This window comes from Uranotaenia lowii, chromosome 1 (genome assembly GCF_029784155.1).
Source record: "Uranotaenia lowii strain MFRU-FL chromosome 1, ASM2978415v1, whole genome shotgun sequence".
In the NCBI taxonomy this organism is placed as follows: domain Eukaryota; kingdom Metazoa; phylum Arthropoda; class Insecta; order Diptera; family Culicidae; genus Uranotaenia; species Uranotaenia lowii.
The window spans coordinates 147,214,876-147,241,969 of record NC_073691.1 but is presented as its reverse complement, the minus strand read 5'-3'; the positions used below and the strand labels follow the sequence as shown (position 1 = coordinate 147,241,969).

Genomic DNA, 27,094 nt, shown 5'->3' with positions numbered 1-27,094 from the left:
TCGCTCGTGTTTCCTATGGTTCGCGAACCAAAGGGATTTTTTTTCACAGCCTGCTCGCGCTTTGGCGAACCTTTACGGGTAAAAATCGTAGACGAGCGGGAATCGCCACTCGTGTACACGATTTTATTAGTCCTTGGCTGTGACGCAGGGCTTCCTCTGGAAGTTTCAAGGATTGTTGACTGAATGTTTACTGACATTTTTCAACAACTTCAAAATAGTCAACAAGGATGTCCTGTGCACGTTACGTTAATTTTAAATGGACTTATTTTCGATCCGGACCTCGACACGAAGTTAGAGTTTATCATTAATGTAAAAATTATGAACTTTGTACTTGATCTCAAAGGACCATGTTAGTAGCGACGGTCAAAAGAAGGCGAACTGGAATCCTGATGACAAGACGGACATCGAGTCTTCAGTGGAGACGTCAAGCCTCGAATCTCTCAAAGGAGAGGTTTGTGTGTTCAAGCCAGAGTCTCAATGATATTTAAGGCGGGGGGGAGGGGGGCGGAGGTAGGGTCTAACACTTTCAAAAAATCGATTTTTTATTTTTTTATTTTCTTATTGTAAAACATTTCAAGAATGTTGGGTCAAATTTTCAAGTCAATTGAAGCAAAACTGTAGAAGTTATAGGTCTTTATCTCCTCCTATATAATACTGCAAGAAAGCAAGAGCAGAAACTTCAGCAGAAACCTTTTTACTTTAGTTCAAACAGCCACAAAAATTTCATGAATTTTTTTTAAGTTAAATAAAAACGTTGGGGTCCAGAAAAACATCTATTACAAATATTTTGCTCTGATTTTTTGATTTCAGATTATTCTGTGCTGAGATACAGTGTTCACCGCAAATCCTGTTTTCTAAAAGGCATCCTCGAAAGTGCTCCGTCACCGGCTCATTTTTCAATATTTTTCTACGAAAAAATTACTAAATGTTCTTTTAACAATGCTTTGTATAATGCAAAAAATTTGAATACATTTGTTTGAACGATAGCTCTAGAAAAAAAACGTGAAAATGGTGTTTTTGTATACCCGTTAGACCCTACACCCCCCCCCCCCCCCCCTTAAGAGGTCGGGACTCGATTTACAAGAAGATAGATCAGGCCTTAAGTCATCAAGAGGAGGAGTACACGTGTTTACCTCTAGTCGTTGCGAGGAAACCTTGAGTCACTGCGAGGAGATGTCGGTTCTCGAGTCGTTAGAGGAGATTGCAGGCTTTGAGCCTTATTAATGAGAAATAAAGGGCGAACACGAATTTATTACGACACCGAAAATGTCATGCCAATTTTTTTTATAATGTTTAGAATCAAACCAAAACATCAGTTATACATTTACTTCGAAAATCAAAAGAAAAATAAGTCGACGGAACCTTGAGTGCAAAATTTAACGCATTTTTGCTCGGTGTCCTCCATTAAAGTCTTTACAGTGTCATCCGGTACCAGTTTTTCAGTTTTCTTTTTTTCCATTTTCTTAACATGTTCTTCTCGTCTTTTAATGTCGTCTTGCTCTTCCGAAGTTCCCGGACAGAATTAGCCTCATACCACTCCAGGACAATTTTAAAACAGTGACGTGATGCCAAATCTGCCCAAAATGGCGGAGCTTTGTCGTGCTGCTGCAAGAACGGAAAAAAGCGCTTCTCGATGCACTCAGATTTGTAGATCTCACCAATTACTGTGCCCTTTGTCCGCAAGAGCAGATGGCCTGTCAAACGAGATATTTGGAGGCGAACTTCGACATTTTCATCTTCTTAAATTTGTCGTCCACATCGAACATGCTCTTGCTAGTGAAAAACTCCAACCCAGGGATTTGCTTAGAATCGACTTTTACATACGTTTCGTCGTCCATCGCACAGCAGCCATATTTTGTATACATCTTCTCGTAGAGCTTCCTTGCCCGAGTTTTAGCCGTCGATTGTTGCCGCTCATCGCGATTTGGGAAGTTCTCTACCTTATATGTATGTAGTCCAGCTCTCTTCTTTGCATTCTGGACATAGCTCTGCGACATGCCGATCTTTTTACCCAACTCACGGCTTGAGACGTTGGGATTTGCTTTAATCATCCGCTTCACCTTTCTCTCCGTCTTTTTGTTCTCCGGTCCCGGTTTTCTTCCAGCTCCAGTTTCCTGGGACGATCTGGAGCTTCTTTGGACCCGCATTGATCTTGGTAATCGGGAACTCTATCAATGCGTAGTGCACGTGCCTCCTGATCATTCTGGCGACCTGGTTTTAGCAGAATCCTTTTCGCGTTGCCTGTCTAATGTCAGCTCAATTTATTCGCCTGAGGATGACATACTCGTTATCGGCGACTTCAACATGCCCGGCCTAAAAAGGCGAAAATTAAATCTGACGTAACAGAGGTCGTGCTCTGTTTTGTTAACGAAGGTTTCAGTATTCCGATTATTGTTTTAGCTTCCGCTACACGTAACTACCTAAATTATCTAAACCGATTACAAAGGAATTTCAGAACCAGGGCTTCCGTCCTACATGTTCTTTGACAGCAACTCAGCGAATATTGATCCAGAAATTTTGAACTTTTTGCCGAGAAATTTTCTAGTTTTTTAACAACTGGGGAAATTTCGTTGGAGCAATTGGCCAGGGCTGTCGGAAATAAATCACCCCTAGGGTCATCTTTGAACGGTATTCTAGTCGACGATGCAGCCAGCCTAAAACCGACAGCTAAGTTGAAAAATGCATCTTCTACGGGCTCGGACGGTATAGCAGCTACTTTTTTTAAGCCTAAGCCTAAGGATTCTATGCCATCTCTGCCGTGGGTGATCAGGTACATATTTCAACCATCACTGGACTGCGCAATCTTTCCTTCATTGTGCAAAGAAGCTCACATGTTTCCTGTCCATAAAAAGGGAGATAAGAGAGATGTGATCAACTACCGCGGAATTTCCGCTCTATGCGCGATCGCCAAACTGTTTGAACTGGTTGTTTCGGATCCAATTTTCTCATTTTGCAAACATCACTTCTCCAACGATCAGCACGGGTTCATAAAAAAACGATCCACGACTACAAACCTACTGAGTTTTACATCGTTTGTGCAGGACAGCTTTGCCAATAAAACTCAAGCTGACGCCATTTACACAGATCTCTCTGCGGCGTTCGATAAGGAGAACTACGATATTGCAATCGCAAAGCTCGAACGTTTAGGCTTCTGTGGTACCCTATTGGATTGGTTCCGGAGCTACTTAATGGGACGAAAGTTATCCATTCGTACTGTTCTTTTCTAGGCAGTTCGTTGCCTCCTCAGGAGTGCCTCAAGGAAGTCATTTGAGACCGATCATTTTCGTGATCTATTTTAATGATGTACTCTAGCTAGTTGGTGGCACAAAGCTCACATATGTCGATGGCCTGAATCTTTTTAACACCATAAACGGCCAAGACGACATCAACTTGCTGTAACAGCAATTCACCGGTTTTTCTCACTGGTGCGACATCAATTGCTTGCCCTTGAATCGCAGTAAATGCTCGATAATATTGTTTTCCCGTAAGCGGTACCCTCTTCACCCTGGATTCTTGTTTCGTATGGCCAAAGACTTCAAAGACGTATATTGCCTGAAAAGTCTTTATTGTTGCATAGTTTGTTCTGATCTCGAGTAAACTTCAGCTGTTTGGTGCCCTTTCTACCAAAGCGAAATTGAAGGAATCGAGGCTATCTAGCGGCGCTTCTACGACATCTGAACTTGCAAGATCTGTTTCGTTTACCAAACTATGAAAACCGCTGCCGTCTCATAGGCTTAGATACTCTTCAATCACCAAAATGCTACTCGCGCTTAGAGTGTCCGTCTCGGGATTTCCCGGGAATCTGAAAAATTCTGGAATTCCCGATTCCCGGGAATCATTGTTTCATTCCCGGGAATTCCCGACACGTATAGAATTATTTCTCTAGAAAAGCCTGATAGCCTCCGGAACCATTCTAATTGTTATTTTTGAAAATGTAGTCATACAAAACTCATTGGGAATATGCCGACTCCTATGGCTGTAGATATTTTGCCGCCATTTGCAGCTTTTTTTCCATATTCCACAACGTTTTCAATGAACGAAAACCTACAACACTTCGAAAAATATATGAAAAATCGCGCAGCAGGTAGGTGTGTTTTCTTGAAAGTAACATTTATGAACTCGTTTCACTCTGGCTTTGATAGGCAGATGGATTTCAAAACTTTAAAATGACGAAGACATTGATTTTTTTTCATATGAAGAGCAAATATGTAAAGTGTTCCGAAAAACAAAAAAAAAAAAGTTGGATTAATCAAACAAATAAAAAGATAATTTTTGTTACTAACCCCTAATAAATGAATGAATTCTTAATTTGACTTATTCAGGTTATTTTACAGTTCGTTTCACCGTTTTTAATTTATCATTTTTGAAAACAGTTTGATTTGTTTGATTAAAAATAAATTAAAAAATAACATTAGGTACAGTACATTTTGAACAAATCATGGGCTTGTATGCACAAAATGTTCGATAAACTATATTTGAATCAAAATGCATATATTTTATATGTTTTTGAATATTTCCCGGGATCCCGGGAATTCCCGGGAAACAGGCCACCAGAATTCCCGATTCCCGGGAACGAGAAAATGGCCGGGAAATGGACACTCTACTCGCGCTCTGTTGTCGCGGACCTTCTCACATCAAGAATTGACTGCCCCGAACTGTTGGAGGTACACTGCTCTCTCAGCGTACGACCCCGAGGATTACAAAACCATAACTTGCAAGTGTAGCAAGTATTGTGTAGTTTTATGTTGATATTAATTTAAATTTGATAGTGATAGTGTAATCACTTGTTGATCGACTTGTGATTCGTTGATTTATCATACAATGAATAATAAACCTGTATTTCTGAAAAGGACTTACTCTTGCAATTGCCCTCTAGGATAGTACCCTAGAACAAAGCCACTCTCATATACTCTTCTTGACGACTGATCTCTTCTCCGACGAATAATGACCCGCCTTCTCTCCGGAATGACTCAAGTTTCGAATTTTTATCTTGATTATATCAGATGTTCTTCAACCGAGTTTTAACTAGCAGCTTTCCTAGCGAGATGCATTGGTTGCTCGGATGGATTTCGGTGAATTAGATCTCTACCGACTCAAAATGGTTAAGAATCTCCAAAAGTCGAGATTTTTAAGACCGATGACTTCAGTCTACACCGTCTCGAGTGACTCACCCAGTGTCGAGGTTCGAATTTTTGCCCTATACCTTGGCTATCCAATACGAAACCAAAACTCGTGAAAGGGTGGTCCCACCAGATCAAACAAATCATATTCGGCTCATTTGGGTTCTCTTCTAATTATAGTTTATGTAGTATACATACACTCTCATCAGGCTTTGACACTAGTCCGATACTTTCTACCGAAAAACGACTTATTGCGCTGATACCTCGAAGTGTCTCGTATCCAAGACTTGCTTCAGGTACCGCTTATCAGACGCTAGTCAGACTTAGAACTAAATACTTCATTGCTCCTATTGGACGATTATATATCTCCGATAACGATATCATCCATTTGCGATCGGCTGCAATCCCCAACCAATGCTTGAGGCCACTTCCGGTAATTTTTGTAAGTAGAGGTTCTGTTTTGAGGCTACAATTCAAAATTTTAACGTCATCTAGTACCAATGTTGGTTTAACTTAAAAAATCCAAATAACGTAATTGCATTTCATTATTTTGTGTAAACTTTTTTGTTTCAACCCAATCCTTTTTTTTATTCTCTTTATAAAAAATTCAAATCAATCACGTTCGAGTTTCAACCCGGGACGCTTTAATTTGATTATCGACCCCCGGGCAGCTTGTTTTCACAAATCACCGAAGAACTGTTATAAATAAGCAATGTGCATCGATAAATCGAACCCAACCCTAGTCATGTTTTATTGCTTCCCTGGCACGGGAAGGAGCAGCAAACAAAAATTTATAAACAACAGCAGAAAGCTTAAAGTAAGCAGCCGGCAACTAGCTGCAGCATCCGGCTGCTGGCTGCCGGAACAACATCCACAGGGGCCACGAAACCCCCCTCAAGATACTCTCATAAATCTTCATTTGCACTTCTGCCGGGTTTCCGGGCATGGCTACGGAGTTTCCCTAACAGTACGGAATTGATTTTCCCGGCTCCGGGTTTCCCGCTCCGCTTTTTGGCAAGATGACAGGACCACCGTATGACGGTGGAACTTTTCGGCTACTCGGACATCCCGTGGCCCCACGCCGGAATTTAACTAAGCGAGAGTTTCCTATTTTGGAACAACACAAACAGGACCAAACCCAAATGGATAAAATCCGACGTCGCCGACGTCGTTGTCCTAGAGCTGGTAATCTCGTTATAACTATAGTTTGTACTCGGTCCCAGTTGGCGGCGAACAACTGCGAAATCGGCTGGACTCCGGTAGCTTCGGGGCGTTTGGGTGGATCCAAATTGGCCGGAATTACTCGTAAATCTAAACATGAATTCGATTAAAAGTACCCCCGCGAGGGATATTGACCGCGGGCGAAATTAACTTGTTTCCGGGTTAAAAAAAAAACGGGGGATGATAGTTTTGTCGTGCATTCCCATCCCTCGAATTGATAGTGTTTTCATTCGAACAGAGACAGGGACGACTTGTGAAAACGATAGGGATCGAAACTAAAAATTTCATCTTCAGGTACCTATCTGCATTATAAAAAATATATCTTGTATATAAAATTGGAACATGAAAGTTGGTGACCCAATTTCGGGATTTTTTGTGAACTTAGTTTTATGGGGCCAAAAATGATAAATATATAATTTAAGAGGGTCTCTCATTTCAGGGAGTAAAAGGCTCCCATACAAATTGAACGTTTGGTTCGGGAAAACTCGATGAATGGTGAACTAGTTTTGTTAAAAAAAAGGTTGCTAAACCAGGGTTCTGAATAACAAGCTAATTTATTTGACTGTGGGACTAAATCTATTTATGAGTTGTTCCGTGTCGAGATTGCACAGTGTGGAATAACAAACCTTTTACGCTTTTTGCCCAATTTTGCGAAAGACTCCTTAACCGCCCAATCCTCATCTCTGAACTCCCCTCCTTTTTTACGATTTCCTAAAAGTCTTAATTTCAAATATGCAATATGTGCGATATTATTGTCAATTGCATGATTTTTTAAACTATTGCGAGAATCTGATTTGACAGATAAAAATTCCGCACTCACTAATACCATCACATTCTTTATGTGAACAATCATATTCCAAAAGTTGAAAAGGGAGTATAAGACAAATGGACCAACAATAGACTTTAGGTGCTTCAAATTATTTCTACTAAAAATCAACATTCATATGCACCGTTGCCATCTTCAACAAACTGCGCTGATTGAATCTATTTTAGGCTTACCGGATACTTTCAGAAAAAAAGCGGGACATTCACGAAAGAAAAGCGGGACGCAGCCGAAAAAAGCGGGACATTTAAGAAACTCTTGAAAAAAGCTTAATTGTATTGCACAAATTATACCACAGAGAACAGAGGTCTGGTCCAGAACAAAAAATGAGCCGAAAACGTGTGTAAGAATTTGAATTCAAATACGTTAGTATTATGTTCAAATATTACTCAGCATATAGCCACTAGATGGTGCTGATTGCTAAGAGCACCTGTATCCGTGGCCTATTCTTGGGTCTAATTTATACGAGAATTGAACCAACAAAATTAGATCCAATCCAGTAAAAAAAACTGGCAACCCCACTCGTGTTCCATTAACTGTCAAAGGGATTGGAACTGCGTCAAATAAGATCCAAATCTCATCAGTTTAGGATCAATCCTTACACCGGTTTTAAAAAATGTTGTGTTGAAACTGGTATAATGGAACACGGATGCGGTTGCTTTGGTCGGAATTTGGGTTTAAACCGGCTGTTTGGAGCACGAATACAGATGCTCTAAAGCCTAGTCCACACTAGGCAACATGAACTGCGATTTTTGTTATGAGACGAACTTGGTTGTCTGTTGTTGTTGTTGGAAACCTGAGACGGTCTCAGTGTCTCCCGAAGAAAATGGGAAACGCTGAGACCGTCTAGAGACGAACCGTCTCCTAGTGTGGACTAGGCTTAAGTGAACGAAAACTAAACGAACTGCCCCGTTACTCAACAGGGGTGCAAGGTGTTTTTTTAAACTGCTTTCAGTCTTATGCAACTAATCCTCAACTTCCTAAAACGCAACCAATATCATAATTAGTTAATTTTTTTAGGGATTTATATTTTCGATTGGAATTGGAATTCGATTGGATGTGAAATCTAAGAGGGTTTTTGGATATATTTAAGACAGTGACAAAATCCAAAATGTCACATGAATAACCCGTCCAGAACGTATCCAGGCCGAACAAACCCGGACATTTTTGCCAGAAATCTTTCCAAAATCAAAATTTTAGAATTAAAACCCGGGCTGATCAGTTTCAGGAGTGAACATGATTTTTTTTTTATTTCTCGAGACACAGTGGCATTGATCTTATTTATGATTTTATAAAATGGTTGTAAATTCATTTTGATTAAGCAAAAATTGTTATTTGACGCAAAAATCATAGATCGTTAGTTTTATTGCAGCTTTTGGTTTTGATTTCGCTAAAATTGTGGATATATCCTGGTTAAAACCGAGCTTTTTTCCTCGAAATCCATACAACCCCCAAACCTCGCTTTCCCAATTTTTTTCTTCGAAAATCCGCGTAAGCTTGTAAATAAAACTAGCCAATCTGGTATGATTACACTAGATAGCATTTCTTTAGAGGAATTCAAAATCGCAAAGTAATGTAAATCGAATTGTGGCCCAAGATTTTTAAGGAAAAAAGAAGTTTTCTTCAAATTGGCATCCCTGATAATGTTTTGAATTTTCGTCGCCACGTGGTCGAAAATTGTTGTTTACATAAAAATTTGCGTTTCACACGCTCCAATTTTCTCACTCATTTTAATTTATTAACTAATTTTACATTTTACTCACATAAAATATTATTGTGGGAATCGATTCATCAAAAAAATAGTTAGCTAAAGTTTGAATGGTTTGAATCCTGAAGCTCAAATGAGTGTTTTCATTAGTTCAAATCATACAATCATTCAATGGTTGTTTTTGAATACTATTGATTACTTACACAGCAAGCATCATTTTTCTTTCCTACGATTCAAAACAAATTTTTAAGTGTCTGGTGTTCTGAATTCTAATATTTTGGCGCTTGGAAATGCTCAAATTCATTAGTTTCTAGTAAATTAATCATTAGTAACTGATAAACCAACACACCTTTATGAAAAAATACTAATTTTGAATCAATTTGTTATCCTCTAATCAATTAAGGTTTCTTTATTTTTTCTAGATACATTGCGTGGCTTTTAGGTCTACATTTTTTTCAAGGATTTCTATTTTGTTTCAAAAGTTAAAACATTCATAAAAAAAAATCGAGAGCACATAGAAAAAAAATCCAAAGACGCCTCCAAATAAGTCATAGCTATGTGCATCTCGGAAAAAGTAAATTTGATAGACCTGTGTTATCAGTACCTCTATAAACCAATATATAAAGAAAATTTGTGTTTTTCTTTTTGATGATTATAGTTCATCAAGTTGGATAAAGATTGCACAGTAAAATGCAAACAAAAGATGAAGATTTTACAGCCATTCCTTTAAAACGTTGGATCGATAGCTTTTCAACTGCCGATCAAGTTATTAAGTGAACCATCTAAAACTTGGTCGCTTCTATACATAATGAAACTTTCCTATTTTTTATTTAATTTTATAAGTTCATGCGATGGATGTTAAATACCAAATAACCATTCAAAAATGTTCAGACAGGTAGTACATTAATGCTTGAAAGTGATTTTTACCTTAGCGTGCATGTTTAACGAAAATAAACAAATCTTCGTTAAGTTTGTTTTTAACGACATCTTGTGGCCATATGCTGAGTTATTTTTTTCTTTAAAATAACGGTTGGCATTTTTACACAAGATTTGAGCTCCAGCCCGACCTCTGTTCTCTGTGATTATACGTATACCTACCATCAGCCAAAGTCATTTATAGAAAGTACACTACGGATTTTGTTTAACGCAGATTAATTTCGCTCAGTTTTTCTTAAATGACTACTATTTACACAATTTTTGCCAAATATGTGGTTAATTTCCATGGTTCTTCGAAAATCAACACATTATTTGAGAAAAAATATTTCAAGTCCTACATGCAAACGACAGGTTCGATATGGCGTAAAAAACTTTTTTGTTATAAATAACAAATATATTTCAAATATGATTAAAACATTTAGAAACTCATGAAAACTATAGTATATAGTGCTATAGCTATAGCATCTTTGTATATTTTGGACAATTGAGTCGAAAAAGGTAATTTATGATAAAAGGCAATCCAACTAAGATTCTGTCAAAAAACTAAGATCTATATTTATTTGGAAGCAACTTAAATAATATTTTCCTGATACAATATTTATTCACATTGCATTGGTTGAACGTGCTCCAAGAACGCTTAACTGAATCAGAACCTAACTGTAACTTTAGAGTTATTCAGTATTGTTTTATGTAAACTCTGAAAAATTGTTGCTTATTTTGAGAAAAAAGATTAATTCGATAGATTTTTTGTGTTGAACCAATGCAATGAATGAAATTGAGGCAAAAGTTTGAATTTTTCCAATGTAAGTCAGGGAACTTTGTAAAATTTTTGCATGAAAAAAGCGGGACGGCGCAACATTCAACAAAAAAGCGGGACATATCCCGATTTTGCGAGACGGATTGTTAAAATCCATCCAAATTAAAAAAAAAAAAAAGCGAGACGGATGGCAACCTTAACTTAAGCCTCAATTTGATTTCATTGGTTCAACACAAAAAATAATACTAATACCGTTATCTAACTGTGGGAACTTAGATCACCGGGGTAACTTTGATCAACAGGAAATTTTTGCAGATAGTCATCATTAACTAAGTAAATAGTTAAAATATCTGAAAACTGTTCACTACGTTTGAAAGCCTATAAATTGGGTTAAAAATAAGCTAAATTTGGTTTTTATTAGAAGATTTTTGATATTACTTCAAATGTCATTTTAAAATCTTAAAATATCTGGTTTTTCGAAGGCTCACAAACAAGCATTAATCCTAATCAAATCTAAGCATTTAGGAGCAAATGGGTTGTTTTATGTGACAGTTCATCTTTTTTCCTTGTTTAGGTTTGGTTTAAGTGTTATTTGTATGGTACTTCGGTGATAATTTTTGGATATAGAAAAAAAAATGCGATGATTTTCCATGAGAAAGCCCGTATAGTAAAAAATGGACAAATGTATAAATAAAAAAAGAACATGGGAACAGTGTGAGGACCTAGGGAATTGCATGAAGGCATAATTTCATTTGTTTTTGAGGCCAATTTTTATATTTTTTACCCCTATATGTATGCAGTAACATTGTTCAACTTTTGATTATAAATATTAAAAAAAAAACGTTAAAAAAATTAGTTTAATCCTATTAAAAATTACCGTTAATAATGTTTATGCCTTCTGTGCTAAATGGCACCATAACAAAAATTTAAAAAAAAAGTTGAACCCATAGTCATCAAAGTTAACCCGAAACTCGAAATGTGGTTTTGTAACAAACATTTAATTTAAACCACCAATGTCATATAAATTTAGTGCAATCATTGATAATGTTTTATACTCCTCACCTCAGTAAGTGTTTAAAATTTTAAGCTATTACGTAAATGCAACCCCTTCCAAAATATTCATAAATGAATGTAAAACGTGAAAAGTTCCCCCAGTTTACGGTACGTTTTTTTTTCTCAAAATAAGCAGTTTTTTTCAAAGTTTATATGAGACAATACTAAACTACTCTCAATTTTTGAGCATTATAGTAAGATTCTGATTCAGTTAAGCTTCTTAGAGTACGTTCAACCAATCAAATGTTAATAAATTTGGTATGAAGAAAATATTGTTTATGTTGCTTCCAAATGTTCATAGATTTTTCTCCGGAATCCTTATTTAACTGCCTTGTATTACAGCACCTTTTTTGATTCAATTGAATTTCAAATTTTAATAAAAATGAAGTATACTTGTTATTACTCAACGATTTTTTACGCGGTATAAAATCCGCCATTTACATGTAAGACTTTTCTCTCAAATAACGTGTTAATTCGCGAGAACCGTGGATAATAACCGTGTTTTTTGCAAATATCGTGTAATTAGAAGTCATGTTGGAAAAACTGAGCAAAATAAATCCGCGTTAAAAATAACCCAAGAGTTCTTTTTAAGAACAACTTTGACTAATGGTTAAGCTTTAAGCTTTTTTTAATAGTTTCTTAAATGTCCCGATTTTTTCGGCTGTGACCTGCTTTTTTCGTGAAATGTCCCACTTTCTTTTTGAAAGTATCAGGTAAGCCTACTTTAATATGAATTGTTATTGGGTAGCCATTTTTATTCCATTATGGTTCTGAGATCGAGGCTAAGTTCTGCTTGAGAAAATCAAGCTAGAAGTAAAAAAAAAAATCAATTCTAATAAATCTCCGCTCCAGTTTATATTCGGGATTCAGCAGTAAATCCCTGAATGTGCTAAAAGATGTTAATCTCAATTATCGGATTCTTATTTCTCCATCCAATCACCAGCATACGCTTTCAATCGAACAGTTAATTAGCTCATTTCCCATCCTGTAGTAATTTATCCAGAAATAAGTAATTATTGCGTCGGCTTCCGAAGATGGGCCGCGCTTCCATGTTGATGGGTATTACATGTTTTGCTTTCTCCTTTTCTTCCCTGCCTTCAGGTACCGCATTCAGCAGGGCAATTTCGACGATTTCGCCATCGACAATCGGACCGGGGTGGTAACGATTGCCCGGAAGCTGGACTATGACCGTCGCAATACCTACCAGATGGAAATTGTGGCCTCTGATTTGGGGACCCCGAGCCTTTCCGGCACCACCACCCTGACGGTGAGCATCATCAATAGCAACGATAAGGCACCCTATTTCACGCCGACGACGCAACGGGCCGAAATTAGCGAGGATGCCCCGGTTGGGACCCTGGTTCATACCCTGGTGGCCCTGGATCCGGATGTGGCCAGCAGCGAGGCCCTCGACTATGCGGCCACCGAACCAATTACGGCCGTGGACAAAAACGGCAAGGAAGTGACCGAGGGCGATGTCGGGGCCGAGGACTTCAAGGACATGTTCACCATCGACCGAACCGGGAAAGTGTACGTCAATCGGCGGCTGCAGCGGGATGATTTCGCGGTAAGTCTAGTAGTCCTATTTGTAGTTCGAAGTGTTCGTAATATTATGCTGGTAGTTCCACCAATACTTCACAGCATTGGGAAAATCAACCTCATCAACGACCAGCTGACCGTATTTTTGTACCGAGAGTTTTTGAGGTTAATTGTCCCAGCTCATCTGCACAATCTCAGCAAGTATGCGTGAGAAATGTCAAAAACAACTCTATTCAAAACAAATCTAATGTTTAAGAATTGCATTCGTCTTGGTTTCGTACCTGAAAATGATCACATCACTGACCAATCTTCAGAAATATGATGGATGATGGTGTATGATAGCTTTTACCGGAATACCGCAATGTTTACTAAACAAACTTTAAATTTGTAACCAAATCATGGTTTTCGGTATTTTTTTTACTGAACACATTGTGAAAGTTTGGCAAATATATAAATAGTTGGTAAAATAAATAGCCGAAATGGCAGTTTAGAGTTAAAATAAAGTCACTGAAAATATTATCTAACATTTTGTCTTGAATTTCAATAACTAATATCGTGTTCTTCAATTTCATTTTCTTCGACAGGTTGTCCGGATCACGGTCCTAGTTACGGATACGACGGCTCCAGCCGTCCAGCAAGGAGAAGGACTCCTGATTATTACTATCATCGACGTTAACGAGGAGCCACCGGTAAGTTTTTTTTCTTCTTTTTGCGTTTTTCATTTCTTCGTCTGATTCTTTTATTATTATCTCCTGCCTTTTCGCGTCTTCTTCCCATTATCATTGTAACTGCCTCGACCCGGATAAGTATTGTCGACCAATTTCCCATCAAGGGGATCCAATTTTCCTCCGGTCTTCCCGGTCACGGAATATTTTCTTCCTCCTTGATAAGCTGAGAAAATCAGGCAATACGAAACGAACAAATCTACCGAGCACGCCTTGGAGCCAGAAGTTCATTTCAACTTGTTCAATTTTCTCTTATACGTTTCCCTCGAGGGAAATCTGCCGGGAGGCTGCAATCCGTTAAGGTCAAGATTGTTCTGAATGTGGATCCTTTGGTGTCGTTTGATGGGCTATTTTTTTTTTATTCCGGTAGTTCAAGAGGCTAGTTTTGTTCAGGTTTTTCATTTCTGCAACGATTGTAAAGAATGTCCGAGGACGACGTTGAGAGATGACGTTTCTTCAGATCTTTAACAGCGAAGTCAAGTATTGCAGAGCTGAATGTTTTAAATAGCAGCAGTTAGGCTTACTACCTGTCCTATTTTTGACAAAAAAAATCTTTATTTAAAAATATGTACTTAATTTATTCCCGAAAACCATGGTAAAAAAAGTTCCGGAATCTGTGAAAAAAGATGGAAATGGATATCACGTGAAGCCATAGGGAAGATAAGGGCATTACGAGCACCTGGGGCATAATATGCACTCCTCTTTTCTACAAAAAAAAAGTAATTTTTTAAACAAATTTTCTTGACTGTTTGTTTCGTACAAAAAAAGAAATATCCTTATCATCTTTACAGAAATTAAAAGATAACCAGCTAGGTTCTCAAGTGACGCAAATATTATAATTTTTGAGCACCACGAAATAAGCTTTTATGACCTTTAAATCATCTTAAACAAACACAAACACATACAGGATCTCAATGAAACTTGATGTTTCCTCGAAGAGATTCCTTTTCCTTAACTCTAAGCGTACATCTATCGTGGCAGTAGTGGAATCTGATAGAAATTTTACTGTGGGAGATTCCATTTAAAATATTTTAAAAATGTTCTCATTTTCATTTTCAATATATCTTAGCATGAAACTTCCTGTAACCTCAGATTTCTGGTGAAATATATACGAAATAGCATCAAGCGCGCCTCAAAGAAAATCAAGGTTGAACACAGTTTAAGAATATTTTTAATTAAAAAAATATTATTTAAGGAACATATTAATTTGCTCAAATAATGCAATTTTTGTTTTGCATTGAAATTCATCTATATACAGTGAGCGAAATAAGAATAGCACCACTATGTGTTTTGCTTGTTAAAATATGAATGATTGAAAATCACCAAAACTTTGTTCTATAAATTGTTTTGAATTCTTTAACGAATAAATCAAGCATAAGTTTACTTTTTTTGGACGTTGCAATTGGCGTTGAGGACCAAAACTATGGAAAAAGGGTGCGAAATAAGAATAGAACCACTTGTGTTTTTTCAACAAAAACAAGATTATTTCTAAAAATTTACTGTGTAAAAGTGAATTATAATGCTTCTACGAATTATTTGAATAGTTTACTGTATTTTAAGGAGTTTTCTAGAATTCCAAAGATTTTCGAAGTTTTTAAAAGGGAGTTTTAAGACATGCTCTTCTAGAACTAAGCAATTTGATATTTGAGCTGTAATTCTTTACAAAACTACTTACTTTCTTCATTAAAATGACGTAAAATGATGAATCAAACATTTTCGGTTTATTTTAAATCAGAAAAAAACAGGTTAGAATTCATAAACTTAGATTTTTTTTTTCAATAAACATCACTTTTTCCAGTTTCAAGTCATAGATGGCAGCTCTATCTTGCCGTTTAAACCAAATTAAGTCTCAATATTAATTTTTCAGGTTTATTAAAGCCCATATTCATCATTTCGAGGTAGTTTTCCAAGACAGTTTTGTTGGAGTTCACTCTGCAGAAATCTTTTCCGGATTTGCTAAAAAAAACACCAGCACAATAATATAACACCGCCAAAATTCCTGCTCATCTCAACTTCCGATTCAATTTCAAATCATACCAATAATACTGCTAGTTATCTGCTTCATCAAGTTCCATCGGAAAGTACAAAATTATTCTGATTATCGGTCCAAGAAATTCACTTTTATGGGTCCTTGATGTTATTCTTATTTTTTGATATTGTGATCTTCGAATTTCCAAGGCGGTCACACGGTACCAAGTACTTATTTCTTGACCAAAATCATCCAGCACACCTAAATTAATCCAAAATATTCGAAAATGGGCATCAATTCGGTTTAATTGCAAGATAGTGCTGCCATCTATGACTTGAAACTAGAAAAATAACGTTTGACTATTTAAAAACATTAGTATTTTTGAATTTGAAGCCTGTTTTTTTATTCAAATTCAGCGTCAAATCTATGTTTCGTCAATTTGCATCATACTTATGAATGAAAATGAAGAAATAAAACAGTTTGATAAAGTATTATAGCTCAAGTATCAAATTCCTAAACGCTAGAGGAGCATCTCTTAAAACCCCCTTTTAAAACCATTGAAAATCTTTGAAATCCTAGAAAACTCCTTAAAATACAGTTATCTATTCAGATAATTCGTAGAAGCATTATTATTCACTTTTACAAAGTAAATTTTAAGAAATAATCTTGTTTTTGTTGAAAAAACACAAGTGGTTCTATTCTTATTTCGCATCCTTTTTCCATAGTTTTGGTCCTCAACGCCAATTGCAACGTCCAAAAAAAGTAAACTTATGCTTGATTTATCCGTTAAACAATTCAAAACAATTTATAGAACAAAGTTTTGGTGATTTTCAATCATTCATATTTTAACAAGCAAAACACATAGTGGTGCTATTCTTATTTCGCTCACTGTATATAAAAAGCAATTATCTGTATGTTTGTTTTTTTGTTTGTTTGTTTGTTTGTCCTCTATAGACTCAGCCGTCTTAAGAGCTAGAGATCTGAAATTTGGCATGGATGCTCATTAGGACTAGGAATGAAGAAAAATGTTATAGATTTTTAGATGACCCCTTCCGATGGGGGTCGTCCATACAAGACAAATGTTGTTTTCGCGTTATTGACGTTATTTTCCGTCGGATTGTGATGAAAATTTGCACATGAGTATTTTGAGAGACGAACAATCGATTACAGTTATTAAATTTAGGGTCAGGGGCGGCAAAAGGGGTCGTCCTTATTCAGTGTTTAATGTTTTTGCGATATTGGCGTTATTATACATCGGATTGTGATGAAAATTTGCACATGTGTGTTTTGAGAGACGAGCAATCGATTAAAGTTATCAAATTTAGGGTCAGGGGTCGGCAAAAGGGGTCGTCCATATCCACTGATTAATGTTTTTGCGATATTTGCTTTATTTTACATTGGTTTGTGATGAACATTTGCACATGAGTGTTTTGAGAGACGAGCAATCGATTAAAGTTATCAAATTTAGGGTCAGGGGTCGGCCAAAGGGGTCGTCCATATTCACTGATTAATGCTTTGCGATATTGGCGTTATTATACACCGGATTGTGATGAAAATTTGCACATGAGTCTTTTGAGAGACGAACAATCGGTTACAGTTATCAAATTTAGGGTCAGGGGTCGGCCAAAGGGGTCGTCCATATTCACTGATTAATGTTTTTGCGATATTGGCGTTATTATAGATCGTATTGTGATGAAAATTTGCACATGAGTGTTTTGAGGGACGAGCAATCGATTTCAAGTTTCGAATTGCGGATCAGAAGTCGGCTGAAGGAGTCGTCCATACCCAACTTTAATGTTTTTGCGATTTTGACGTTATTCTACATTGAATTCAGATGAAAATTTCCGCATAGGAGTTTTGAGGGACGCTCTTTTGCTTTCAGGTTTCAAATCTTGACTCAGGAGTCGGCAAAAGGGGTTATTATCTGTTCACTGTTTTTAAGATATTTTCTTGATTGAGCATAGAACTGTAATGAAAATTGACACATGAGAGTTTAACAGAAAAGATAATTGAATTCAAGTGTCAAGTTTTGAATCGTGGTCAAAAAAAAGGCCGTCCATGTTAATTGCTCACTGTTTTCGCGATATTGTCGTGATCATGCATCGGATTGAGATGAAAATGTTCAGATGAGGGTTATAAACTATGAGCAATCGACTCCAGGTAGCATGTTCCGTGACAAGGGTCGGCGCAAGGGGCGTCTATATTCACTGTTCCCTGTTTTCAAGTTCCTGACGGTAATTTACATATAATTTGAAAAGAAAAAATGGCACAAGGGAGTTTTGAGGAACGTAAAATTGGTTTCAATTATCGAATTTCGGGCCATGGGAAAGAAAAAGAGGGTTTCATTGAAAGTTCAGTGTTTTGTGCAATAATTGTTTTAATTGATACCAATTTAAGTGTGAAGGTCAAGCAAAAGAGTCGTGCACATAAACAAATAGCACATCCCAAGCAACCAAAAGTCACATATTTACTTGAATGAAGGCATTGAAAGTTACATATTGGCTGACAAAGAGAATCAACTGCCCAATTCCCTTTAGTGAACTTTATGTACTCATTAATGAACTTTAAAGTTGCAAAAGTGATTAATATGTACGTTGTATGTGACTTGTTTTGCCCAATTCCCATTAGTGAACTATATGTGCTCATTAACGTACTTGAAAGCTGCAAAAGTGATCTATACGTACGTTATACGGGACTTAAGTCACATAAAGGGCACAAAAGTGCTCAATACGGGATTTGGTAAGTCAAATAAAAGACACAAAAGTGATCAAACGGGATTCGATAAGTCACAAAAAGTGCATTGATGTGCTTTCAAAATCAAATCACCTCTTCGAGTTTTAGTTTCAGTTAGAACAACATCTAGGCGTGGTCTCGTGGTAGCGTGTTCGATTCTCACCACGAAGGTCGGGGTTCGATCCCCAAGCCGGGCAAGCTTTTTTTCAATAAGTAATTTTGTACTTGAGTGACCATTCTGATGCGATATATGTAGGAAATGTAGGAAAGAAGCAATTGAGCAATTTGTCGAGTTTGGAATCCGGCGCGTGGCATCATGGCGGCACCGGTACAGAACACAGTGAATAATCAAGAGAAGGTGATATGAACCGAAGCCAACGGTTCAGTTGAGATAGAGAGAAATTTTTTTGCTCATTTTGCGATTTTTTGGAAGCTGAATTAAGAGGCCGTTGGAAGCTGAAGAGAAGATCATTAAGACTTGTTTTGGAACTTGAAAGTATCAATAAGAACTTAAATTTTGAGCTGCATAGAACGTACTTCATATCAATGATGGGGCTGAGTAAGCGTTTTTGTACCTGTTTTATGGGACTTTTGGTTGCTTGGGATGTTTCTGCCATAATGTCTAGATTTTGCAACCGATCGAGAAGAAAACACTCTCACATAAATTTTAATAAAAAGCCAATCAACCGTTTAATTTGAATTTCAAGCAATAGTAATAGTAGCGACTTTAAACACTGTTGAATTTTTTCCCCAAAATTGTCGAAAGAATGTTTCGAATTCATTTTCTAAACTTATTTTGACGTACCGTCTTAAGTGCTAGAGGACTGAAATTTGGCATAGATGCTCATTAGGACCAGAAATGATGAAAAATGTTTTTAGATTTTCGGATGACACCTTCTGAAGGGGGTCGTCCATACAAGACAAATATTGTTTTCGCGATATTGACGTTATTTTTCGTCGGATCGTGTTGAAAATTTGCACATGAATGTTTTGAAATACAAATATACGAGAATACGATTTCAGTTGTCAAATTTTGTGTACGGCCACAGGGGTCGTCCATACTAACTGTTTGATGTTTTTGCGATATTGACGTTTTTATACATCGTATTCAGATGAAAATTGGTACACGATAGTTTTGAGTGACGTGCAATCGATTTGAGGTATCAAATTAAGTTTACGGGATCGGCAAAAGGGGTTGTCCATATTAAATTTTCAGTATCTTAGCGATTTTGACAATTTTATACATCGGATTGGGATGAAAATTCGCACATAGGAGTTATTAGGGACAAACAACTAATTTCACTTATCCGAACTAAAATCAGGGGTCTTCTAAAGGGGTCGTCCATATTAACTATTCACTATTGATGCGATATTGTCGTTATTATACATCGAATTGGTACACGAGAGTTTTGAGAGACGAGCAATGGATTTCAGGTATTAAATTCAGTGTAAGGGGCCGGCAAAGGGAGTCATCCAGATTAACCTTTCAATATTTTTGCAATTTCGTCGTTATTATACATCGGATTGCGATGAAAAATTTACACACGGTAGTTTTCAGGGTTGGGCGATCGATTCCAGATGTCAAATGTTTTGTCAGGGGTCGACGAAAGGAGTCGACCATACAAATTAATTTTTCACTGTTTTTAGCCATATTGACGTTATAATACAATGCTTTGCTTCGAAAATTTGCGCACAGGAGTTTTGAGGGAAAAGCAATCGATTTCAGATTGTATAAGAGGACACCGAAAGGGGTTGAAATTTATACACGGGGGGGTTTCGGACGATTAATTGATTCCTGATTTCAAATTTAGTAGCATACAAACTGACTTTCATACAAACTGTTCATGACATATTCCAAGTTGAAAGCGAAACGGAGTTCGTACGGGATCAGCTAGTTACCTATACAAAAAAAAGTACCGCAAACATTGTCAAATTTGATTGATTTGATTTGATGAACATGTCTAGTTTTTAGTATTATAATAATATTTCCAGCAAGATGGCGTCAGTAATTTCGATTCAATTTCACAATCAACATGGCGTTCAGTAATTTATTGTTTAACATCGTAAAGCAGTTGTGAAACAGTTTTAAAATGGTTTTATGCCGGTTTGAAAAATGTTGTAGTAAAACAATTTCAACAAAAAGTATTAAAATGGTTTCAAGAGACCTTGAATCACAGCTTCGTTTGACATTTCTCTAAATGGAATACACGCTTATGATGGATTTATCCATTTTTTAGTAAGATAAGTTTGTCGCAATAAATAAGAACATTTCGATTTGTTGCTCGGCAAATGGCATTAATGAAACTTTTTGTTTTGTTTCCTTTTGACTATGAGGATGGTTAAATATCTTTGAATAAAAAGTAGGTATTGTTATCAAATAACCTCAGACTGTTTTGGAATAGATCATTTTCTGTCATCAAAAGCCTGGCCTCAAAGCTGAATAATAACCCGCATAAATGAGAATTATAACCCAACGATGTCTTAAATCTTCAAACGGCGATTTGATGGAGCGTAAAGAACGTTTAGCAAACGATTATAGAAATTGTAAAACACATTTCCTGAATCGTGAATTCCGAAATGATTGTATTTTGAATGTGTTGTTAGGTTTTGTAACTGTTAAAAACTTTTAAAACAGTTGTATCGGAAAACTTTTCTGCAAACAGAATGCTAACGGTTTAGGAAACGCTATTATTAATAATATGCAGCATATTGAACTATAATGGTTATTGTTGCAATTGGAAGTGATAAAACGTGCTTCGGATGTTTTGCTTACGATAATCAGAACTGCTTTACGCTTTAAATAAATCGTAATGTTACTTTGATTTATCGGCCTAGCGGTGAAAAGTGATGTCCTTTTTAGTAGGGACATCTAAAGATTATGAAATGTTTATATAGATGGATAGAAGGTTAGAAGAAATGAAAGATGGTGAAAATGAGCGGGTAGAATTTGTCTAGAAGCATTACCATCACATACCAAATTTTTGTTCCTCACGAGCCTACTACTATGAAGTGGTAGATACAGATAGAGTTGCATCTACCACCACACATTAGTAGGCTTAGCGTGGTCCGCCCCACAAGCGAGAACTTCTAGTGCGGACGAACAAAAAGATGGTATGTGATCGCTCAGATAAGCTCCCTTTAACTCAGAAACGCATCTATCGATGTTTAAGTCTTCTCAGTTTGTTATCTTCGCATTCGTTACATGCGGGGTTTGCATGCGAAACGGTACGGTCGATAGTCTGATAGTGACCAACCACCGGTGCTATGATGTCGTGTTTTTTATTTCTTTTTGGCCAAAGTTATTTAATTTTATGAAGAGATTAACCACCGTAATAATTACAGTGGTTAATCTCTTCATAAAATTAAATAACTTTGGCCAAAAAGAAATAAAAAACACGACATCATAGCACCGGTGGTTGGTCACTATCAGACTATCGACCGTACCGTTTCGCATGCAAACCCCGCATGTAACGAATGCGAAGATAACAAACTGAGAAGACTTAAACATCGATAGATGCGTTTCTGAGTTAAAGGGAGCTTATCTGAGCGATCACATACCATCTTTTTGTTCGTCCGCACTACAAGTTCTCGCTTGTGGGGCGGACCACGCTAAGCCTACTAATGTGTGGTGGTAGATGCAACTCTATCTGTATCTACCACTTCATAGTAGTAGGCTCGTGAGGAACAAAAAATTTGGTATGTGATGGTAATGCTTCTAGACAAATTCTACCCGCTCATTTTCACCATCTTTCATTTCTTCTAACCTTCTATCCATCTATATAAACATTTCATAATCTTTAGATGTCCCCACTAAAAAGGACATCACTTTTCACCGCTAGGCCGATAAATCAAAGTAACAAACAAAAATTACGGTGGTTAATCTCTTCATAAAAATAAATCGTAATTTTCAATGATCGGCCAATGCTAGTGGTCTTCATTCTGACTATGTCATCCGAAAGTTGTTGAAGCTGATGAAAGCTTAGTCTTTGCTCAGGAGATGCTGGTGGCTGCAGTCTTCAAGAAATTTTCAAGGGTAGTTTATCCGGAAAGAATTTTGTTAACTCTGCATTGAATGACGTTAATATGGAGACAGAGATATATAGAGACAGAGATTGATAAATAAAACAAGTACTTTATGCGGTGTTGAATGAAGCTTTTTCTGAGAACTATACCTTCAGGACTAAATTCTACTCGCACTGGATTCAATACTGTCGTTATAAATATCTCAAAAAGAGGTAAAAAAGATTAAGCGTGTTTACGTTCTGCTCGATTGTCAAAAGATCTGTCGTTTAGTTTTATCGTGCCTACATCCACTGTTCTAATAAAACAGTTTTTCAACTTGGCTTGAACGCTAGTTTTAAATGCGCATTGAGTGCCTTATTAAAACAGGTACCCAGTAGCCCCAATAAAAATGGGAAAGTATGTATTTAATTGAAGCTTTAGCAATACCTTTGCAAGGAGGTTTTTGCGAGCGGTCTCAAATCGAATCATCGCCGTTAGCGTTCACATCTTATGCCAATGGCGTTGAAAATTGAGGAACTCATGATTGGAGTAAAGGCTGAATTTCTAGTGTAGAAGTCGCAAATCGTAGGATGAAGCCATCTTGTAATCCAAGATGGCGGCATTCGATTTAATGTTACATACTGTATTGGTAATAGTGATGATTACAAGCTAACTTTTCAAAAGAATAACTTTTCATTAAAATTCATTAAAAAGAACTGGGCTTAAGGATTGTAAACAACGATATTAAAAAGAACTGGTTTACAATAACTAGCAAAAGTTAAAATGTTCATCAGATGAAATGGATCGATAAAAGGATTATTGGAATTCTTGTTGGAGGAAATTTTTTTTTGTAGTATTAAAAATTTTCAGCAACATTAGCTGTAGAATATTTTAAACCACATCCAGTGACTCATTTTAAGCTCGACGCAAGAGTTTTTCATGTTTGATTGACATTCTATCTAGTCTCTTCCTTTCATCCTTTGACCGGTTCCTTAAAAGAAAATATCACCTATAGAGCTATAGCGTGATTCATATCATCTGATGAGCAAGGTTGCCAAAAAAAATTCTGTGTTTTGACAAAAAAAAACTGATTTTCTGTGATTTAACCCAAAAATTCTGTGACGCTTTTTCCATTGATTTCATTCAAAAGTCATGTCAAATCGCGTCTTTTTTACATTTTATATAACAAAAATCAATAACCATTACCATTTTTATCTTTTTTTTTCAATTAAAAAATAATTATCCAAAATTAATATTGACTTAAAAAATTAAATTTCGAAAAAACGTCCAAATTTTTTAAATTCTGTCAAATCTGTGAATATTTTTAAAACTGTGTTCTGTGACACAGATTGTGTGATGAGAATTGGCTCAAAATTCTGTGAAATTATAGATTTTTCTGTGATTTCGGCAACCTTGCTGATGAGTTGGCATAGTGGTAAGATATAAGACAGCAGTCTCGGAGGACTTGGAGTTCAAATCTCGATTGAGGAAAGTTTTTTTTCGTTTCACTGAAATTACTTAAAATCGTAAGTATTCCTTTGATGGGGAAATCAAATCGTTGGAATCTTGTCATTGTGCCCCGGGTGCACGTTATGTCCTTATCTCCACTATAACTAAAGACATTTCTAAACATTTCACTATAAACCAAACCTAGCTCTTCCCATTATGTTTCATATTTGTCTTGCGAGCTCCCAAACCACTTTTGCTAGCCTAGCTAGATGTCACCGTCATCAGGGCCCCGCAAAGCCGAGAACATTTGTTCCTGCCTAAAACCCACATGTCATCATCACCGTGTTCGTCTGCCAACTTGCTTTCTTCGGGCAAAACATTCAAGATGGGAACAACAACATGCCGACAGGTTACGACCGACACAGACAAACGGGCAGCCAAACCAGGATGCAACCGGAAACGGATCTTGACCAACTTTAGCGCCGACCGAGCGCTTGACCTTACCTACTTTTTCGACCGAGGACCAAACGGTCTTCCTTATGCTTCTTCTCAGTCTCGTTGTTGAATTTTGTAAGACACAAACACACACAAATACACTAACTTTTCCTCAGATGGGTCTGCAAATCTGCTGGAATCAACTATTTACTGGCAGCGAATGAAAAGGTCATCAAAAAATAATTTTATTTTTAAATTGCTTGTAATAATATCGGACACCTTTGCAATATTTGAGTGTTTCTTTGATGTTTGAATTGTTGAAAAAACATCTATTCCGGATTTTCCGGTAAAAGAAAATCTTACTTTAAAAAAGATATCCTGCTTTAAAGGGCGAACTCGAAATTATTGCGCAACCGAAAATGTAATGCCAATTTTCTTATAATGTTTAGAATCATATTAAAATTTTAGATTGTTTTTATACATATATTTACTCCAAAAATCAAAAGAAAAGTTAATCAATGGAGCCTTGAGTGTAAAATGGAACATTTTCGCTTGATGTCCTCCATCGAAGTCTTTACAGGGTCATCCGGTACCAGTTTCTCAGTTTTTTTCTTCTTAGCAGGTCCTTCTCGTCTTTGGCTGTCTTCTTGCTCTGCAGAAGTTCCCATTCCATGATGCCCAGTACTGCTTCACCGGGCGCAGCTCCGGACAGTGAGGCGTGTTCATGGAACTCAGATTTGTAAATTTCGCCATTTACTGTGTCCTTTGTCACGAAAGGCTCACTCCTCTGTCCGCAAGAGCAGATGGCCTGTCAAACGAGATATTTGAGAGTGAACTTTGACATATTCTTCTTCTTAAATTTGTCGTCCACATCGAACTTGCTCTTGCCGGTGAAAAACTCCAACCCCGGAATTTGCTTAAAATCGGCTTCTTTATACGTTTCGTCGTCCATCACACAGCAGCCATATTTTGTCAGCATCTTCACGTAGAGCTTCCGTGCCCGAGTTTTAGCCGTCGATTGTTGCCGATCATCGCGATCTGGGAAGTTGTGTACCTTGTATATATGTAGTCCAGCTCTCTTCTTTGCATTCTGGACGTAGCTCTGCGACATGCCGATCTTTTTAGCTAAATCACGAATTGAGACGTTGGGATTTGCTTTAGGTAATCATCCGCTTCACCTTTCCCGCCGTCTTTTTGTTCTCCGGTCCCGGTTTTCTTCCAACTCCTTTGCCGTGGTCCAACGTCAACCGCTCCTGGAACAGCTTCAACACTCTGCAGGCGATTGAATGGTGCATGTTTAACATTTTTCCTAACTGCCGGTGCGACACGTCAGGAAATTCCAGGTGTTTGGAAAGAATTTGTTCTCTCGACTCGCGTTGATTCACCCCCATTTTCGTTGAATCGAAAAACACGACTTCGAGTTTGACAGCATGTAAACATTACACATAAATGAGAAAGTGTGCAAAATTTGGTTAATTTTTACCCAATGGTAAAAAAAGTTATGCCCTGTTGAATGTGTCGCATTAGTTTCATGTTCGCCCTTTAAAACACAAAAACTATAAAAATTTAAAAATTAAAAACAAAACAAACGATAGACTGAAAAATATAACACATTGCTTGAGCTTGAGCTTGAGCTTGCTATCAACTACGGTCCACCTGCGGCCCCTCCTGGCCAATGGCATAATGGTTGCACTCCGTGATTGGTTCGAGATAATCACCATTGCACAATGAACCAAATGAAAGGTGCTGGGAACAAGCATCACAATCTCACTGTGCAGTTTTGAGAATCTCATACTTTAAAATGAACCAATAACGACGCCGGCCAAGTCCATGTAGTCGATAGGAGGAAGGGAAGTGCAGCACATGTGAAGATATGTTTAGCGGAGGCCGGCTGTACGCCATCCCTCCACAGATCTTCACGCTGAATGTTTGGGAAAAGGTATTGTGGCATGGGAGATTACCTTGGTAGGTAAAGTAACCACTTTTAACCTGTGCTCCTAGTCTCCTATACTTCCTACGTTTCCTATTGAAACTCCTATTCGCTCCTAATGAGGCCTTTTAATGAATTCGCATGAATGATTAATGTACGATTGAACTATATAAGATTTAAGAAATCATATTTCAACCCTAACGAACTGTTTTTCTGGGACAGAGTGTAAACAACCAAAAAACTAATAACAACAAAAAACAGAACAAAGTATTACAAGCAAAATAGATACTCTGTTTCTTTTACAAGAATGCAAATTATTTCCCTTTAAATTTCTCTGGGTATACCTATCTACGCTATGGCCTCAACTGTTTTATAATCTGACCACCGACGGGGTTGGCATTTTGAGATTCATATAAATATAATTTAAATAAGGACAACAACGCGAAATTTAAATAGTTTGTATTGTTTGGACTGAACATCTGATTTTGATCAATAACCTTTTCAATTTTCTCAACAGTTGAAAATATTTTTATGTAATACAAATAATGTTGCCATTCATATTGTGGAATAACTGTTGCACAAACGAATCGATGCATTGCTAAACTATGCCTCATATTCAAAAATATTACAATCATAATAAAAGTTCCAATAAAAAACACTTTAGACTGTGGGTGCAATACTTTGGGCAAAAACA

The 27,094-nt window shown here is 37.0% G+C and overlaps 1 protein-coding gene across 1 annotated transcript in view; it reads left to right on the top strand.

Annotated features, from left to right (window-relative positions):
- LOC129738010 (cadherin-87A) overlaps positions 1 to 27,094 on the top strand; it is a 565,342-nt gene that overhangs the window by 403,390 nt on the left and 134,858 nt on the right. The window contains exons 11-12 of the mRNA XM_055729186.1: positions 12,720 to 13,185; positions 13,742 to 13,846. Coding sequence (XP_055585161.1) covers positions 12,720 to 13,185; positions 13,742 to 13,846 — 571 coding nt within the window. The remainder of the gene's footprint in view (positions 1 to 12,719; positions 13,186 to 13,741; positions 13,847 to 27,094) is intronic.